This window comes from Stigmatopora nigra, chromosome 4, assembly GCF_051989575.1.
Source record: "Stigmatopora nigra isolate UIUO_SnigA chromosome 4, RoL_Snig_1.1, whole genome shotgun sequence".
Lineage (NCBI taxonomy): Eukaryota > Metazoa > Chordata > Actinopteri > Syngnathiformes > Syngnathidae > Stigmatopora > Stigmatopora nigra.
In genome coordinates this window covers 6569841-6584271 of record NC_135511.1, presented here as the reverse complement: position 1 = coordinate 6584271, position 14431 = coordinate 6569841, and the positions used below count along the sequence as shown (strand labels likewise).

Here is a 14431-nt window from a genome sequence, read left to right as displayed (position 1 = left end):
TGGGTAAAATGGTCGAATATCGGAACAACTAACATTCGAACATCATCCAACCTTTCATTTGTTCCAGCAGGGAAGCACCAGAGGGGGAGGATGATCCAGGAGATGTTCGAGTAAGTGGGGAGCTTGTAAGCCCTGACAGCGGTATGAACACCATCCGCAGTAGTCGCTCCAGCAAGGAGAGCTCTGTGTTCCTCAGCGATGACAGTCCTGTTGCCGAAATGGTTGGGTCCATTGCCGGTGCAGGGAGCCTCCTGTTAAGAAACTCTCCTCTCGGGTTATTGTCCCTCTCACCTCCTGTGCCCCCTGAGAGGAGGCGGTGTCAGCATTCCAACAGAAAGAAAAATGACAGCATAGATCAGTTTCATTTTGATCCGCTCCATTCACATTATGTCCTTCAAGATTCTGCTGGAAAGGCAGACGAAGAGCATCTAATAGTGGGAAGTTCCAGTCCTTCAGAGTATGAAGAACTCAACATGGTTGATTTCTCTCATCAAAGTCATTTGAGCCACCTGGAAAGTAGGAAGTCTTCTATTGAGCCAGACTGTCAAATCATGGAGATGATGGATACTGTGGTTCCTCCCACTCCAGTCAACAGCCTGGCGGGCGGTCACTCTTCCAGCAGTTGGGGTGCTAGGTTCTTCCCTGAGGATGTGGCAGAGAGGATCGTCGGCCTGCAGCACAAGGACAGTGTCTCGTCATCCTTGTCTGAAACTTGGGAGGAGCTTGGCTTCGACACTCCATCCTCTAATGATGCCTGGACTAGAATAAGAGGGTCTGAGAGCCCTCGGAATCTGGATGAAGTAAGGCACAGAGAGTCCGATTGTGTGAGGCTGAGTAGAGAAGGAAGATCACAGAGGGACTGGAGCATGGAACCACAACTTAGTCTGATCACCGAACAGACAGAAACCGGTGAAAACTGGAAACCAGATTCTGTTCTTGTTGAGCAATGGAATTCAGTAAGTGCGGCTGATCTGCAGTTGACACCACCAGAAGAAGATTTCAATGACAGTATTTGTGTTTTTGGAGTAAAAAAAATGACACATCCATCGCAGAAAAAGAAAATGATAATTAACACTTTAACACCAGAGACATCTAAGGAAGAAAATGATGAAGGACAGCAGGGTAAAGCAAGAAATACAATGCAGACACTGGATTTCTGGACCTATTCAGCACAGAAAGGCTTTCTGAAATCTGATAGTGGAACCACCACTTCATACCCAGAATCACTTGACTTGTGGAATACAACGATCCGGGATGACAGTTTTTCTCCTCTCATGACCCCTGACAATTCTTCTGAAGACTCAGGAAACTTTGGCGGGACAACTACAAGCATGGTAGGCAGTGCCTCTGTAGAAAGTCCTCAGGGTTTTCCCTATGTGGGGATGGAAATGTGGAACACGACTATACAAGAAGATAGCTCTTCATCTGGAAGTCCAGAAGCACCTGGAAATGGAAAGGACTATAAACACCCTGATCTAGAAGATGCAAATGATACCCATACTGATCAAAAGCAAAAAGTCCAAGTCATAGGAAAGGATAAAAGCAGAACATCAGACAAAAATAACTATGAGTTAGGAGGGAATCTTTCTGTTCCTCGCATGGTGATTTCAATTTCAGACTACGATAATGTAGGAAGTTGCAATTGGACCTCATCCTCTCCTGAAATTCATTGTGACCCAATGATACAACTAGAAGAACAGTCCAGCCCATTTATATCTGTGGCCAAACCGATAGAAGAGAAGAACCAATCCAATGTATGCACTTCAGACAAAATCTTTCTTTTTGAGGGACAGACTGACTTGAATTCGGTTGAAAAAAATGATTCTATTGAGCTATGTTCGCCGTTTATTCTGGTTGATAACTCTCAAACACTTTCACAAGATACTGGGTCAAATGTGGTTGAAGCCTGTGAATATCAAAACCAGACAGGGAATTCTTTATCTCGAAGTCCAGGTAGTTCATCAAGTTTTGTGTCCAGTAAAGCAGAAAGTTCTGGAACAGTGTCACCATCCAACAGTCGTCCACAAAGAGTTTCACTCCAAAACCAAGATGGTTTTGCAAGACAGCTAATGTCACCTAGCCCTGGAATTGATGCAGAAACACTCAAATTCAGCCCTGGAAGTCGAGATGAACTGCGGTCCAATTCCGATGGGGATTCATCATCATGCCTTGAAATGGAGTACATTCTTGTTCCAGGAACAGTAAAGTCAGCTGACCATGAAGTTAAAGAGGCGGAAGAACAATCTAAAAGAATAGGAGAGCCTATGGAAACATTTGAAATGCTTTCTTATGCTGTTTCTGTGCTGAAAGCTCAGAATCAGGAGACCCATGATCACTCAGCCAGTGAAGACCAACATCCTGAGCAATCCCCCAGTGATTCCTTCCTCCATTCAGAATCAAGGCCACCATCAGAAAATGAAATTGAATTGGAAGGAGGACCCTACGAAGATAAATTCAGTATTTGTGGTCGAAGTATATCACCTTCATTGCGACACCCGTCAGATCACTTCCTCAGAACAAGAGAGGAGGTTTATGTCCACTCCCAAATCTCCATGGAAGACTCAGGTTCAGACAGTGGTCATTCACCTATCAACAGCTCAACCTCGCCGCACCCTGACTTTCAAGTCTGGGGTGAACCATTGAAGACACAGTGTTCCTCGTCATGCAACAGCTCTGCTGCCTCTCATACCAGCTCCTTAGTTAGCACCCCTTTAAGCGATGCGGGTGTCTCTAGCAACAAGACCCTTGGATTACCATTTTCTGGGGATTTAATGGAGGAAGAGAAAGAGGAAGGACAGGAGGAAGAAGCTCAAATAGTACCGAGTTCTTACGACTTGTTGAGTTTCACTGAGGAGCTGGTTGATAGTCGTCCACTTCCATCAAATAGCCGCCCTATCCAACAGGATTTACTGGACTTTTATGGACAATCTGAAAGAACTGATGATTGTTTGGTTAAACAACATGATGGAGAATGTTGGGACTCTCGCCAAAGCTCTTCTCAAAATTTAGAGTAAGTAGTGTTTTGGTTGACTTGTTCCTTTTTGGATTGTGGGTTTAGATGGATGCTATCACTATGGGTGAAAAGCATGGTACATCCTCACTTGATCGCCTCGTGCTTTTTTGCATATTTGAATTTAGCAAAAAAAAAAGGGTAATTTCGGAAGAAATGAAATGCAATCTTTGGCATTTGCTAAGGACAAATTGTTTGAATTTTTGTTCATTATTATCATGAATTCTAATCTTGATCCCAGCATTATAAACCTTATTTGAATTATTTTTAATGCGTATTCTTTTAATATTAGGATATCACACATTAGGTGTATAACGTCAAGCTGTGATCCAGGTCTCTCAGTGCGTATTTATAAATGTGTTTACACCTCATTGAATATGCATTTCTTGCCCCACTGCAGCAAACGCAAACAGCTCCATGTGAGGCCTGTGTGTAGTTTTTCCTCCACTTTTGTGTTGGGAATTCAAGGTGTGCTTTAGTGCTTGCCTTTTTTACACAAGTAGGAGGAACACTGGTTGACCATGAAATGCAAAAGCAGAACATTTGACTGGCATGTTACTGCAAAAACACTTCAAGAATACATGCAAAAAATGGATTTGAAGTTTGCTGTTATTTAAAATTAAAAATGTCTTTGCATGTGAGTCTAGTTCGATGGCAAATTTGAATATCTTTTTCTCTCTCTTCCAGATGCCAAAATACAACATCACAAATGTTGCCCTATTCGGCAGAACGAAGTACTACACAACAATGGACAATGGCTCACGGTCCTTCTGTAACCAGTTACAATTACCAACATGTTGACCAAAGGACTGGAAACCAAGAAATCCATGAGCCTCCCAGGAATGCCTCAAGTGTCTATGCTGAGTTTTCAATTCAGCCCCCACTTGCAGACTTTGCAGCCGGACAGAATGACAACTACTTTGAACCTTGTAACAGAGAATATAAGCACTACGTTGGGGACGATCATGTCCAATATGTTCCTAAGGAATACGCCCACTTCCTCATGTCCAGGTCAGTATTCCCTAAAACTATTTTATCTTTAAATTAATGTTATCTCATTTTCTGAAATGCATCATCCTCATTAGGGTCGCTGGGGGTGCTGGAGCCTATCCCAGCTGACTCCGGGCCAGAGGAGGGGGACACCCTGAATTGGTCGCCAGCCGATCGCAGGGCACAAGGAGTTTACACTCATACATAGGGCAATTTAGAGTGCTGGTCACTTTTAAAAGTAAAATGAAGCAGCTTGAGTAACGTGCAAACATGGCCAAGTGTTAAAATCAGTTAACACAGAGTCTGCAGAAGCACATGCAAAGTGACCTTTTCACCTTTTTCGAGTACATTTAGCAATTTGAATCAGTGCATGAAGTTTAATTGCTTGATATTCACTTGATTTAACTGACATAATGTATTTTGTAGTACTGGATTAGCTATTTCTTGCAGCGAGAAAGAAAAGTCTGGTTACCCACAAGGCTTACAACGGACTGGGACTTTGTGTTAATATATTATCACTGTTTCAAATATTGACCATGAAAAATGTTGTTTGCAAGGGATAGACTATTCATTGCTCTAATTTTTGTTTATATTTACTATAAAAAAAACATTGGAAAGGAAAGTATAAATGAAAAACAAACAAAAATGTAGATCATAAAATAGGGGAAATATATCTATGTATATGTTTGTATTCTATTATACTACACAAGTTTTTAAATTTAATATTATCTAGTAATATCAGTATAACATGTACATACTCCTATGTGTGTACACATATAATGACTTTCAGTTTGTCCCAAGCATGTGTGTGTGTGTTTTAATGATGCTCATTAACAGTTGCATCACTTGGCCCCCACTTTGTTATTCCGATGACCCGCCCCCATCCTTTTTTCAGTGCGTGTCCCTCCCCCTTCTGTCTTTGTGTGTGCATGTTTTTGAGCCTGTCATTATGATGGTCATGTGACCCTGAGGCTGAGAAGTTGCTTAATGCTAAGGTAGGTATGCATATACGATGCGATTGTGTTTTTTTTTTTTTCATTTTACTCTTTTGTTACAAGCATTATGCTAATGAATTGCAGAAAGAGGCTAGTATGTTGTGAGGGGCATTGTTAGGGGCAGAGAGGAGGGTAGGGGTAACACTGTTCGGTATTGTTCCCCACTGTCCCACACGTGCATGAAGACTTTGTTCCTTTTTTTTTAAATTGTCTCACCCGGTTGCTCAATTATGTTTTTCTTGCTTGGCTTTTGTGGTGTTTTTTGTGTATGGTGCTCTTATTTATAGTGGTAGTTGTAAATGTCATTAATTTTGTTTCTGTGGCTTGGTGTAGGAAAGAGCACCACGAGGACCAACTGGCAGTGGGGACTGTGATGACAACAGAGATGATGATGCAGAGGGTCTCGACTGAGGAAGATGAGGATAGAGAAAACAGGGAAGGTAAAGAAAAAAAAACAGCATGCTGTAGTTGATTAAAGAATTTTGCAGAACAAAAAAGACAATATGAAACTGTGGGACTGTCCCTTTACCCCTTAATATGGCACTCATTTAACTCACACTCAGTTCTCACAGTTTAAATGAACTGGATGTATATTGTTGTCAATGGCATTAGATCACAAAGTTAAAAAAGTAACACCTAGAGTTATATTGAGGGCTACAACTATAATAGTATACGTTTGTTTACATTTGGGGGGGGGGATTGTAATGGGGGAAAAATAATGCAATTAAGTTAATTAATTGATTTAGTGATCAATCCAAATTTTGAGGGCATAGCAATATTTGTCCCAATAAATTATTATATTATTATTATATAATAATTATTTTCAAGTAAAATGATGTTATGTATACACACATAATAACAATAATAATAATCAGACTTAGGCTTTGTCATCATCATTGACTCGACAAAAGCCTATTTGTCATCATAACCAACTGCGTATGACGAAATTGGTAGTGCTTCTCCATAAGGTGCGTTTTCCCGGAAAAGATCCAAATAAGTGATAATTTCAGACTCGTTGGGATTCTTCCGTGATGGATACATCACATCACCCCCCGATTGGATCACTTACCTCTCACTGTCTCTCACTTACTTTCAGTCAGCCAGTAGGAGGCAGATAACCGCCCAATGTCTTTTCATGTTACCTCACCCCGAAGTTATTACACAGAAGGGATTGTGTGTCGTGTTACCGCAAGTTTAGAGTCCTGATGGGTGTGGGGAAAAACTGTCCTAATGCCTATTTGTGAGACCTATAGCGTATGCCAGAGGGTAGCAGCTGAGATTTGTTCTGGAAATGTTTGAGAATTTCTTATCATATTATGTAGCTAGTCCGTCTCCTTGTGCCCTGCGATCCTCTGGCTAGGAGTCACCTGGGATAGGCTCCAGGACCCCCTGCGACCCTAATGAGGGTAAAGCGGTTCCAAAAATGAGATGAGATGAGATCATGTAGTTTGTTAAAACATGTTATCCTTTATGGCAGATCCATCCTTTTCTGCAGACGTGTCAGCGGGCTCCAGTCAGAGGCGTAAATTAGTGGCGCCGCCTATGAACGTCTCACTGGAACACAGTGAAGGCTCCCCGCGTTCCGAAGACCCCCTGGATACAGACGAGGAGGAGGCGGCTCTGGACACTGGAGACGACTTGGACGTGGACATCGACGAGCTGGACACGTCCGAAGAAGAGTGCGACACTACGGCTCCATCGTCTGGAGGTTGCCAGAGGCACGAGGATAGCCGGGTCTGGAGGATTGTGGTGATTGGCGAGCAGGAGCATCGCATTGACATGAAGTGCATTGAGGCATACAAAAGGGTCATCTCACATGGAGGTAGAAGCAAACATGTTGTGGGAACCTCTTGACGCGTGCTTTGTATAACCCTGTATTTTCTCTGTCAGGGTATTACGCCGAGCAGAATGCCATTATTGTCTTTGCAGCCTGCTTTCTGCCCGACAGCGACTGTGACAGTTACAACTATGTTATGGAAAACCTTTTCTTGTGAGTAAAATATATATAGTGCTAGAAGTTCAATCCATTCAAGCCTCCCAGTCAAAATGGATTGGATGTCTACCATCGTCAATGGCAGTCATGAGCTCAAAGTTTGCCCCTTAAAGGGTTATTTTTTTCTGACTGTAGGTATGTCATAAGCACTTTGGAGTTAATGGTGGCAGACGACTACATGATTGTCTACCTGAACGGCGCCACCCCTAGGCGCAGGATGCCAGGCTTTACATGGATGAAGAAGTGCTACCAGATGATTGACAGAAGGTGACCATTCATTCAAAAGTTGAATGTAGTTAACAAAATCAATTCAAACAAAGCAAAATGATGTCCTGAAATCTATTAATTTATAAGTGTACACACACAATTTGGCCCATTTTGTACAGTGCACTTCGGACTTTATTGAAAAAACTGATGTCAGGTGTCTTTTTTTTCCAGGCTGAAAAAGAACTTGAAGATGTTTATCATTGTACATCCTTCCTGGTTTATCAGAACACTACTTGGCATCACCAGGCCTTTTATAAGGTGAATCACATTTCACAATGTTATTAATACTGTGGGATGTGTGGGATGTAATCAAACACAACAGGGTTAGTTGTCACATGGGTTTGTTGCACACTTGGTATAATTCAACCTCTAGAAGTGTTGTGTAATATTATTATGGAAATTATCAAAATTACTCTGGTTAAAAGAAAAAAAATACTTTACAGTGTCACTTTACTTGGAGGTCAAAGGAAATTACTTTTTTATAAGACCAATGTAAAAAATGGAAGGCTTCGAATTATGAAACCGTCACCATTAAAAGTTATGAGGACAAAGCTAGAGTTTAAATTCACTAGTTAGACAGTTAGCTGTTAGTTCTGTTTTTAGCCACAAACACGAATTGGAATTGGTCACAATCTGGATGGGAATTGCTGTCATACCATCACCAGTTAAAGGATTTTATTGTCACAGTACCGGGCACAGTGAAATTGAAGTGTATATAAAGCCCATTGTGTGACACCCAAACCCACAATGGGCATGTTTGTCACAGAGTGTCAAGAAGTGTTTGGTTAACGAAATCTGTTATATTAAAGCAAACACTTCTTTGGTCATTTGGGGTGCTGAATCCAACTCTAACCTTGGTTTTGTTTACCACTGTAGGACATAGCTTTTATGCAACTCAAGATTTAAATCATTTCTACAAGGCAAAATTATCTTTAACTAAGTGGATATATATCTATTACAAAAAAATAACCCAAAGTAACAATATGTTTATGGCACGATTGAGAGTGCTTACGTCTTGGGTTCACGTCTTGTGGCTTCCGACGTTTCTGTATGAAGTCTGCATGCTCCCCCCATGCCTGCATGGGTTTTTTCTGGATACTCCCGTTTTCTTTCAGATCCTACTTTACATTTTTTTTAATCCTCTGTGGATGATGACATAATGCAAAGAAAACAAATACATAAATAGTATGAAGTGAACTTCATTGTTGTTGAGTGCTTGATCTGTTGAGAGGTTTGTGATTTTAAAGCAACCACTGTACTTTGGGTTTTGTGTTCAGCTCAAAATTCAGCAGTAAAATCAAGTATGTGAGCAACCTGCAAGAGCTGGGACAAATCATCCCCATGGAGTACGTCCACATTCCACCCAGCATCATCAAGTGAGTTTGAATTACGACCAGTAGTGTGCCATGTGTTTGGCATCTCAGTCATCATTGTCAACTTAATCTACCTTCCCGTCACCTTGAAATTGTAAACTCCCCAACTCAAAGATGATTGAGACACTATTTCACTCCAATATCAGAATTTCACTGAAAAAGCAGATTGGTTGATGATTTCTTTGCTTTAATTCCAGTCATTTGCTCTCATAGAAGGTCAAAAACACTTGTGACAAAGAATAAATACCGTTAGTAATGCAAATTCAAATCCAATTTTCTAAATTATTGAGTTTAATGTAATGAATAACCAGAAAAGAAGAACCAATCCAAATGGACATTTTCATCCATAACATTTCAAATGGATTGGGCATCTATTTTCGTCAATGGCAGCCAAGAAAGCAAGTATTTAGCTAAATATCAAGTATTTAGCTATTCATATTATACTATAAAATTATCCAAATTTGTACTTAGGCTAATGATTTTAATGAAGTTTTTTAATGACCAACACAGTAGTTTGATATTTCATGTCCCTCTTTAAAGGTATGACCAGCAGAGGGTGGCAAACACATTTGAGTGCATGAGGTAAAAACAAATACAAAAATTAAAAAAAACAACTTACAAAAAACTCACCCAGCCACTGTACTAACAACCTTCATCTAATCCAGAATGGCAGCTATTCATTCAACTGTGCAAAGAAAATTTCTAGTTTGACTTCCTTTGCTTGCTTTACAATCTTTGTTGGTACGTTTAAGCCCTTCTGTCACCGTTATTTGATTGAATTTATGCCAAACTATGCCTTGACAAACATACCTATTAACCTAGTTTTGTTTTCTCTCTTAAATATTTCAATATGCTGTTGGATGTCACTAAAAGCATGGCTGAATTGGAATGTACTGTAGTATAATAACAATGAATTGTGCATTTCCTAACTACATAAGTTACAAGCTTTATGTTGGATTGTGCCTTTGCAGTCAAGGTGGCATTTCCATGATTAACGTTTAATTATAGCAATTGTATTTAGTGAAAGTGATGAATTTTGATGAGAAAAGGAGACTCACATCAGGATCAGTTGTCAGTTTCACTTGAGTGGCGTTAATCCATTTTGACTTTCTCCCAGTAAAAATGGTTTGCATGTCCACTGATGTCAATGGCAGTCAAGGATCATATCTTTAGACATTTAGAAGAAAACATCCTTTTCTTCACCTCTAGACTTAAACCTCTAGACTTAAACGTACTGATTAATGCAATGACGGCTGTATGTAAAAATGCACTTTTCCCCCCGTTCCTTTTGCCGTGTTTTCTGCTTTTGTCACAGTCAGAATTGTTTGAAAATGGATTGAAAACTCTGTGCACTGACTAGTATTGCACTGATAACATTTTCTTATCTTAATACTAATTCCCTGCTGGCTAGTATCAACCATTCTAGCGTGTACATTTATGCACCATTTAAAATATAATAAATCCTGCACGATATATAGTTTGAACATCACGTTGCATTACATTGTAAACACAATGGTCCCTGCTGTATTTTTTTTTGTTTTTTGTAACACACAAACCTTTTTTTTGCTATATATATATATATATATATATATATATATATATATATATATATATATATATGTATGTATGTATGTATGTATGTATGTATGTATGTATGTATGTATGTATGTATGTATGTATGTATGTATGTATGTATGTATGTATGTATGTATGTATGTATGTATGTATGTATGTATGTATGTATGTATGTATGTATGTATGTATGTATGTATGTATGTATGTATGTATGTATGTATGTATGTATGTATGTATGTATGTATGTATGTATGTATGTATGTATGTATGTATGTATGTATGTATGTATGTATGTATGTATGTATGTATGTATGTATGTATGTATGTATATATATATATATATATATATATATATATATATATATATATATATATATATATATATATATATATATATATATATATATACATATATATACATACATACATACATACATACATATATATATATGTATATATATATATATATATATATATATATATATATATATTATATATATATATATATATATATATATATATATATATATATATATATATATATATATATATTATATATATATATATATATATATATATATATATATATATATATATATATATATATATATATATATATATATATATATATATATATATATATATATATATATATATATATATATATATATATATATATATATATATATATATATATATATATATATATATATATATATATATATATATATATATATATATATATATATATATATATATATATATATATATATATATATATATATATATATATATATATATATATATATATATATATATATATATATATATATATATATATATATATATATATATTCAAGAAAATATGTATTGTAGATAAATAAGGGTGATCCTACTTTGAGGTTTTTTTTATTATTAGGGCGATTTATGGTCTACATTATCCGCGAAATGGGAGGGAAGAGAGGAGGTCATGGTGAGTCAACCAACGTATTTCCAAACAGTACAAGTCATCATCCAATTTCCTTTTTTTCAAATGATTTTCAGCCCAAAAGGCGATACGTAAATCAAAATGCTAAATGAGAACATTCAACAATACATGATTAGATTATACATTGAAAATGAAAATCCCCCTCCTAATGTCACAGCACGTCTGGATTTGACTCTTACCATTTTATACTCTAGTAGTTTGATTTTTAGCTTTTATTTTTCATTTTTTAAAATCAACTAATAAATTTTTCTTCTTCTGCAGCGTTCCTAATCAGCAGCCATGAAGGGTAGGGCAACTGACAGTATAAACCTAAATCCCAAAGTTCGTATTACAGCACTGGTGCATTATTTCATAATGCTCCCTAAATGTGTCATTTTTGTGATGTGTATCCGTATCGGATACTAGTATCAGTGCAATACTAGTTTTTACACGCTACTCATGTGTCGCAGTGGTCAGTGGCAATTATGAGATTCCCCCTGTAGCTAACTCCTCTCTTCTTTTCTTTACATTGCAACTCCAGGCTGGACACACATTTGATGGATGCCTCAGGAAAGTAAGTACACTCATGAGTTAAAATGGCTAATTTGTTATCCAGTTATCACAAAATTTCATTTTGACTACCTCAGACATGTTCTCAAATGCGCAGCAATATATGAGCTTTTAAAAACAGGCCAAAAAACCTTAAACTAGAAGCTCTGTGTCTGGGTGTAAGCACGGCTAGATTTTCTGTTGTATGTTCTGGCGTTTGGTCGCGGGAAGTTTGTTTGCTCGGGTGAATAGAATTTTGAGTGACGGTTTCAACAGTAGATATTTAGATATTAAACTTTCTCTCTCATAAATATAATTTTGAGCGCTGGTTTCAACAGTAAACTCTCTGTCATGTTGTCAAATGTCCGGCAACCAAACGCCAGGCGACCAAACGTCCGGGCGACCAAACGTCCGACGACCAAACGTCCGAGTATCGTGTTTGTATATACATCACCTCTTTCTACCTTTTCTTATGCAACATTCATCACATTATCTTTGAAATATTCTATGATCTAGTTTTAATCTTGTCCATTTCTGTTTGTCAGGTCTGACAAAAAGAAGGGTTTGGCCATATGACGAAATGGAGACTCTCGTCAAATAGGACGTTTTGGCAAGTGTTCTAAAACCACATCAAATGGAAGGTGCTCAAAAATCTGGACTTTAAAAGGTTTACATTGGTGTCTATTTATTTATCTATTTCCTTGACTAATATGCCTCTCCTCTCTGTACAGCAGTTTTTACCTTGAATAACCTCTCAAACATTGGCAGACATTCAACATTTTATTAGTTTACAAACACAACCAACCTTTGTACTCTATTTATAGACAGAATAATAAGAGAAAATGTTACAAAAATTGAGTGCTTAGACCTTAAAATGCCTATCACTCTCAATGACACTAAATCTTGATCACCCACTAACAGCGCAGATAAAATTCATTGGACTTATATCACATTTAGTGGCAGCCATTGAGTTTATAATATTCATCATAAACAAATTGTAAAAGACATTTAACATCATCACAATACAGTAATAGTGCAGTCATTTTTTTTTATTGGAACGACACAAATTAGAAAATGCAATTTCCAGAGAAATTGTTTGGGTCTACTTTAATCTGCTAGCTAGTTATTTTCTTTCCCCAATTGTCATTGTAATGAATGGATCCAATATCCATAACAGGAATTGAATCGTCAATTAATTTGACTGATTTTGATTTCATTTGAATTGAATTGATAGATATAGCGGTTATTGGAATTCACAGGTATTGCCTTCGTTGGAATTGACATATGTAGTCACCATTGTAAATGACAGATATATTAGTGACTGGAATTAACGGATTTCAGTTATTGAATTTCAAGGGTTTATGCGTCATTGGAATTGACATTAATGACTAATATATCTGTCTTTAAAACTGACTATTTTTGTTGTCATTGACATAGCTGTCATTATAAATTGGTAGTAAACAATCTACAATACATGATGCCACTTATGAAATAATTATGGTTAAACAATTGTTTGACCAAGAAAATCTTTGACAATATCATAAGGCAGCAGTGGCAGGTATGAAAGGGATATTGAGGCCTTTACAAAGTGTTTGTTTTCATTCAACAATCTGACAACTGTCTTAAACACTACTAATACATTCTATCACTGTGAAAGTCCTCAATGGTAGCAAAAGAGTACTTGAATGTGTATGCAGTGATTTGTGCATGCATTATGCTTGTGTGTACGAGAGTGAAGAATTGAAGAAGTTTCATGTTTGTGATTCTGCCTTCTTCTTCTTACTGTAAAATAAAGAAAAGATAAAATTACTCCGTTCTAAAGTTCTTCTCTTTTATCCATTTAAAAATATATACTAGTAAATTCCTAGTAAATCAATAGGAATTGATTTTACAAACAAGCGCCAACATTTAGGGACAGAATATAGTGTTGCTGTATTTTTTTTGTGCAAAATTTTTACATTGCAATATTCTCAGAGAATAGTTTAGGACCAAAATGTCCCTCCCTAAATTGGTAAAAATGTGAAAGTATTGCTGAAATAAAATTTTGCATACACTGCCCTTGAAGACTGGTTTGGGCCCCTTGCTTTATTTGAAAAATCTGTGTTGTGCATTTCTTAGCCACTTGGTGGAAGTATAGTATGGAAAACCAAAACTGCCAACAGAAATAGATAAGTGAACATAAAAAACGACTAAATATAAACACTTAAAAATAACATTCAAAGATTAAACTATACATCTGGAAATAAATACATGAATGAATTAAAGTGCAAATGAATAAAAAAAATAAAAAAAAATTCTATGAATGAAATTAATATATTTATTCTTTGGGCACCAGGTTGGGAGGCACCTTGAATCATTAAACCCCAGAACTGTGGGCCGTCCTATATAAAATTGAAATTTTAAAACAATACATAACAAATAAGTAATTTCATACAATAGTTGAATGGTATAATGTTTTTTAACATCAGATTGATCTCTTTAATGACCCCAATAACTCTCTTAATTGCTGTTTTTTTTTTATTCTTATCTTTTAAATTTCCTTCTAATTAGAGCAATGCCTTCCTATTGGAATGATAGTATCCCTCCAATTCATTTGAATTGGAAGTAGTGCCTGTGAATGCTCATTTTTCATGATGAATCATGACTTTGGACTGGAAGAGATAGCAGCGACCATTTGTTCCCAGTCAATGTGGATTAGATGCCTAGCACCCT

At 37.0% G+C, this 14431-nt stretch overlaps 1 protein-coding gene across 8 annotated transcripts in view; it reads left to right on the top strand.

The window, feature by feature from the left end:
• LOC144195040 (protein prune homolog 2-like) overlaps positions 1-13528 on the top strand; it is a 28674-nt gene extending 15146 nt beyond the window's left edge. The window contains exons 9-20 of one of the 8 annotated variants that reach the window (XM_077714378.1): positions 71-3010; positions 3698-4021; positions 5329-5435; positions 6473-6817; positions 6886-6985; positions 7124-7255; positions 7427-7513; positions 8533-8631; positions 9169-9210; positions 11123-11176; positions 11712-11744; positions 12265-13528. In XM_077714378.1, the coding sequence (XP_077570504.1) occupies positions 71-3010; positions 3698-4021; positions 5329-5435; positions 6473-6817; positions 6886-6985; positions 7124-7255; positions 7427-7513; positions 8533-8631; positions 9169-9210; positions 11123-11176; positions 11712-11744; positions 12265-12295 (4294 nt within the window). In that variant the 3' untranslated portion in view covers positions 12296-13528. Of the gene's footprint in view, positions 1-67; positions 3011-3697; positions 4022-4915; positions 4996-5328; positions 5436-6472; positions 6818-6885; positions 6986-7123; positions 7256-7426; positions 7514-8532; positions 8632-9168; positions 9211-11122; positions 11177-11452; positions 11513-11711; positions 11745-12264 lie in introns of those variants that run through there. The other 7 variants (XM_077714379.1, XM_077714377.1, XM_077714381.1 and 4 more) reach the window with 7 other exon arrangements.
• Positions 13529-14431: the final 903 nt, after the last annotated feature.